Below are 6,000 nucleotides of genomic sequence, written 5' to 3'. Positions count from 1 at the left end.
GTCTTTACCAACTTTTGTTTAAGTCTAAGCTGCTCTATACTTGTCATTTAAGGTATTTTAAAATACATGTAAGGTAAAGAAAGGAATTTTTTTCCCCGGTGGTCTTATCAAATTAAAGTCAGCAAGCTTATTCGACCGGCCTAGATTTTACCCAGCTAGCCTAGGCTTACTCTTGCAGACTGTATTTTGATCTTAAATTAAATTTAAAAAAAAACGAGTTTTTATAGCTGAAAGTAAGGAGCGACATTAAAACTTAAAACGAACAAAAATTATTCCGTATATGAAAGGGACTGTTCCCTCCTCAACGCCTCGCTCTTTACGCCAAAGTTTTTTTATTGTTTTAAGAAATAGAGTTGTGAGACAGAGTCAAACTTTAGCGTACAGAGAGAGGCGTTGAGGAGGGGACAGCCTCTTTTACATACGGAATAATTTTTGTTTGTTTTAAGTTTCAATGTCGCTCCTTGCTTTCAGTTAAAAAAAACTTGTCTTTTTTTATTTAATTTCTGAAAGTTTTTGAATTAATGCAGGTTTAGGTTTTGGGTCACCGTACATAAATAATTAAAACAAAATTTGTATATTAATTTTCCTTTTTTTTGCTAAATTAATTTCTCGAAAGCTGTTTAATTTTATTTACGAACATTTTTATTAGTAATAAATATACGTAACTTACGAATTAACTTACGTAACGAACTTCTATATTCGTATATTTTTATTACGTATATTAGGGGGGGTTCTACCCTCTAGTAAATACCTCACTCTTTACTCTAAAGTTCGAATTTTTGTCCAATTCTGTAAGAATGACATTTTAATCATAATGGCCGTTAATTAGAATAAATAGCTCTTATGAAAGTACTAAATAAACTTTAGCGTAATGAGCGAGTTATTGACTAGGGGGCGAACCAATCATTTACGTAAAAATTTCTGTTCGTTTTAAGTTCTGATGTAGAAAAATTTTCAGTTAAAAAGTTTTTCATTTGAAAACTTGTTTTTTTCATTTAATTTCTGATCGCTTTTTGAATAATGCTGGGAAATCCGGCACCCCCTTCATAACAATGTACATTCCCCCGTTCAAACCTCATCCATGGAAAGATACTCCCACTTAACCCCCCATCCACCCCCCTCTCACTACCAGAAAAAATCCTCCCTGAAAACGTCTGTAAACATTGGACAAAGTTCATAACTTGCAGCCCTTCCCTCGGAGACTGTGGGGGATTAAGTCATCCTCAAAGACATAGCTATTATATTTTTTGACATGCTGAACAAAATAGCTATCTCAAAATTTGGATTGGGTGACTTTGGTAAAAAATGAGCGTGGGAATGGGCCTAGTTGCCCTCTATTTTTTTTCGTAACTTAAAAAGGGCACTAGAACTTTTTATTTCGGTTCGAAAGGGCTCTCTCGCGATATTCTAGGAAAACTGGGTCGATACAATCACCCCTGGAAAAAAACAACAAACAAATAAACACGCATCCGTGATGTTTCTTCTTTCAAAAAATACAAAATTCCACATTTTTTGCAGATAAGAGCTTGAAGCCTCTACAGTACGATTCTCATATACACTGAATCTGATGGTTTGCTTTTCATTAAGGTTCTTTGACTTTTAGGGGGTTTTTCCTTCTTTTTTCGAAAATAAGGTAAATTTTCTCAGGTGCGTAGCTTTTGGTGGGTATGACTAAACTTGATGAAGATTATATACTTGTAATCAGTATAAAAATCTTATTCTTTTGATGTATCTATTGGTATAAAAATTCCTTTTATTTGAGTTTCGGTTACTATTGAGCCGGGTCATTCCTTACTTGCAGTTCGTTACCACAAACTGTTCGATTACTCTTAATACAAAAGATAATGATTAATAATTATCACTTACATAGAAATTTCGACAATATCCTATAATATCATTGATTATTTATGTCAATTATTGAATTTTCTTCAAGATTTTTTTATTTATTTTTTAATGAATCATCAGACGCTTGACTGTTACTAGTGCTAGCAGTTTTTAATATTTATCTTTCCATGTTAAGTTGCCAAGGACTTGGCCTCTACGATTTTTTTTCTCTTTGGCTTTAATAACAAATGCCCAGTCACAGTATAGTACGGTCAGATGTGGAAACTAACAGAATCCTAGTCCATAACTTCCATACATTAAATGATAACCACGCCCAAAAGTCATCTAAAAGCCAGTTTGTTTAGACCGAGCTCTAAATATGAAACGTGCAAAATTGTTTCCCTTCAAGTTTCTCCTAATGAGGCCCTTCCCTCCAAAAAATACTGTAGTTGGTTGCTCATTTTATTAAAAATAAAGAAAACGATAAATTCTTATCGATTGATATTTATATTGCTTTTAAATCCTACTTTCTAGGTTGTATTTTCAAAGAAACCCTATTAACAAGGGAGAACAAAGATACTTCCAGGCATGACAATTTTCGATAAATTTTAAACGTTGCCTTCTGGTGTTACGTGGGTGTTTCCTTTTCCGAAGAAAATACTGTAAATTAAGTGGAGTAATTGCACTCGAGACAGCCATTTAGGGTAATTGTAACATGTATTCTTAGTAAAAAATTCTATTTTGAAACAAGAAACTAACCTTAAAAAGTACAAGATGAAAAACAATAGGACAAAGTCTTGTAAAAAGAAAAAAACGCTGCATTTTATACATTTCCAGCAAACGAAACCATAACTATCATAGCAAATATACCGGATTGTAAAATCACCTTTTATTTGGAAAGTTCTATCTTTGTCCTCAAAGCCAATTCACTAGTTTTATTTTCATAATTCTATAAAATAGCAAAATAAATAGCAAGAAATATATTGAGATGTAAAATCACTTTAAATCACGTTTCGCAGGTTTTATCATTGTCCTCGTCAAAGCCAATGTACTAATCTTGTTTTCATGGTTTTATAAGACGTGTTTTTTAGGGGGGTTCGCGGAGCAATTTTTTTTAAGGGGGGGATGTTTTTACACAAAGTTTCGGGGGGGGGGTTTAAAACTCGGTAAACTAAAACCCTGATAAGACATATGGACTTGATAAGACAGTGAAATAAATGAAAATAGTTTTATTGGAAAGTATTGAGACTTCTTCGCATTAACAGACATAGCAACAGGTTGTAAGTTATTTTAGTTTTTCGTTAGGAGCTAGACGAATTTATTAATCGTAAATTATTTAGTTCGTAATTATTTAGTTCGTAAATTATCGAATCGTAAATCGTAAATTATTTAATAATTTAGTAAAACGTAAATTATTGAAGAATAACTTAAGCCACAACTGAAAAATGAGTAGCAAATCTATGACTGAGTTCTGACATTCTGAAAAAAAAAGAATTCCCAACCCATTCTTCGGAGAGTTTACCAGCTCAAGACTTTCCCCCGACGAATTTGTAACGAAACTGTAAAGAGAATATATAAGCTAAAAATCTATTGATAAGCCCTCTGTAAAGAACAATTAATCTCTTATTTATCAAGGATGTAACATAACAGACGTCCTGATTTACTAATTATGTTTCATTTTAGAACAAAACTACAATTGCCTCGACATTAACTAACATTTGTAAACCAGGAAAAGATTTGAATGTGATTGAATGGTTTGAATGTGAAATTCATTTAATACTTGTTATATAAGAAGCATACACGAATATGTACATTTTTATTTTGTTTTGTGAAAATACAGATATTCGTATAAATCTTTTAACTAGTTTAGGTTAAGATCATACCACATTAAAAGATAAAGAGATGCAATTAATAGAATTTTTTTATGGACACCATCTTCTTTACAGAATTGTTGTCACTCTAAACTTGTGTCGCTGTAAAAGAACAGGAAGGTGATTTTGAAGCTAAATTTAAAGATTGGTTTTTGCCACCTCTTTCAATTTTCGAATTAGTCCTTTGTGCAAACTTAAACCGAACAATATTTTCTGAAGCAAACGTAGATGCTCTTTTTGAACAAACAAAGCACAAAAGAATCTTTTTAAACGCCTCACAAAAGTCTCTGTGAAAATAAGCATAAATGATCGGATTTAAAGTTGAATTAAAATATCCTATCCAAAACAGAACATCTGTTAAAATATCAGGACTACGACATTTGCTCCCACAAAGAGAGAGAGTAAGATACCACGTAAAAAATGGAAGCCAGCACATAATAAATGCTCCCATAATTATACCAAGGGTCTTTGCAGCCTTATGCTCCCTTTTAAACTTTAAAATACGCTTGTCTTTCAATGGTGGTAGCCCTAATTCGTGGCCATAAGTAATGGAACGGACAGGCCTAGAGTAGTTTCTCCGCAACTGATTGTCTGGATCGCTATCATCTGGAATGCTGTGTTTTTTATTTTTGATAGAGCGTCTAAATCCATATTGTTTATCCAGTGTTAGCATTTCATTAGAACCATTTAACAAAACGCGTTGTTGCTGCGTTGCCATGTTGTAAATTCTATAGTAAGTAAATAACATAATAGAGCAAGGAATCCAAAAACTCATACTTGAGCTTATTATGGCGTAAACTTTATTTACAACAAATTCACATTCTTCAGGATGTGATCTCCTAAATTGTAAATGCTCTGCAGTTGTATACCACCCAAGAAAAATAGGAAGAAAACTAATTACACCTGGCCATAACCAGCAATTAATTATCATAATTGCAATTGTTTTTTGAGTTATTTTCTGTGGATACAATAGAGGTTCACTGATAGCATAGTATCTGTCAACACTGATACAACACAAATGAAGAATGGAAGCCGTGGAAAAATAAACGTCAAAACTATTCCAGGCATCACACATTCTATACCCGAACAACCATTTTCCATATAGAACCACACTGGCATTAAAAGCCATTGCCACAAAAGCAACTAGAAAATCTGCAAATGCCAATGAAACAAGCAGGAAATTAGTTATATTCCTTAATTTCCGGAATCTGACAACGCTGATAATCACAAGGAGATTGCCAAATATACTTGCTAATACGATTGTTCCCATTATGATTGCTTTCACGGCCACGATGCTTCCTTCTACCAAATGCTCGCTCGATGATCTTCCATCGAGTGTGAACATATCACAGCAGGGCTTAGAACTTCCTAGACCCAGACTTCGTGTAGACGAATTTTCCATGTCACTGTTTTGTTGACCCCTGAAAAAAATTACGTAATTTATCTAGTTCATAACGATACAGTGAGCACTTTTAGTCTAAGAAATCTACAAAACGCCAAAAAAAAACTATTGTTATGTATTGATACATCTTATTTAAAAGAGCCATTCCAATTAACGGAAATTCCTATTTGGATTGACTTATTGTTCCTATATTTTATTAAAATAAAGACTAATGAAAGACGAGAAGACGAAAGTATTTCTCCAAAAAATATTCTTATAATGAAATTTTATTTCATTTCATTTTGAGATCAAGGGTTGTATTAGGCCATTTTCTTGTTTTGTTCCTTATGTTTTTAAATCAAAACATGTTTTTTGTTTAAGGATGATCAATGGGGATGGTCTTATTTTATCTAATAAAATTGAAGTCATGTTACAACTCACTATTTCTTCAAACTTAGAAGAAGTATCAAAACTAAAAATAAATAGAATTAACGTAATTTTGCTTAAATAAACCAGAATTCTTTCTGCTTTATTTAAGCCTGACCATTTTGAAGTGCTGAAACTCATAGATAAACTTGACACGGTATTAAAATAAAATACCACTCATAAAATGTAGCCAATTACGAGGAAGGAGGAAAGTAATTGTCCCCTAAGTTTCTTACCCCCTAGATTTTGAAAGTACCTTGTTATACCGTTTTTTGGTTTTTTTTCTTTTTTTATGTATTATTATCGTTGAAAAAATAGAACTCAAATTTAGAGAAATGGACACCCCCCCCACTATATTTTTGAGGATTTGTGCGATTTCTTTTGTGCTGTCTTGTTGACATACTAATTAAATGGAATGAACTACTACTTAGCAATTTTCTACTTAATTCACCACAAAAAATATCTCGTCTGTCTTTTTTTGCAGAAAATTCAAATTTT

At 32.6% G+C, this 6,000-nt stretch overlaps 1 protein-coding gene across 6 annotated transcripts in view; it reads right to left on the bottom strand.

Annotated features, from left to right (window-relative positions):
- Positions 1–2,593: 2,593 nt before the first annotated feature.
- The window catches only part of LOC148953342 (octopamine receptor beta-2R-like), a 433,562-nt gene continuing 430,155 nt past the window's right edge, over positions 2,594–6,000 (bottom strand). For all 6 annotated transcript variants that reach the window (XM_089087630.1, XM_089087631.1, XM_089087633.1 and 3 more), the window contains one exon: positions 2,594–5,116. In XM_089087630.1, coding sequence (XP_088943756.1) covers positions 3,784–5,116 — 1,333 coding nt within the window. In that variant the 3' untranslated portion in view covers positions 2,594–3,783. The remainder of the gene's footprint in view (positions 5,117–6,000) is intronic.

This window comes from Artemia sp. Qi Xiang Cuo, chromosome 4, assembly GCF_049724085.1.
Source record: "Artemia sp. Qi Xiang Cuo chromosome 4, ASM4972408v1, whole genome shotgun sequence".
In the NCBI taxonomy this organism is placed as follows: Eukaryota; Metazoa; Arthropoda; class Branchiopoda; order Anostraca; family Artemiidae; genus Artemia; species Artemia sp. Qi Xiang Cuo.
This window is presented reverse-complemented; position numbering and strand designations above follow the sequence as displayed.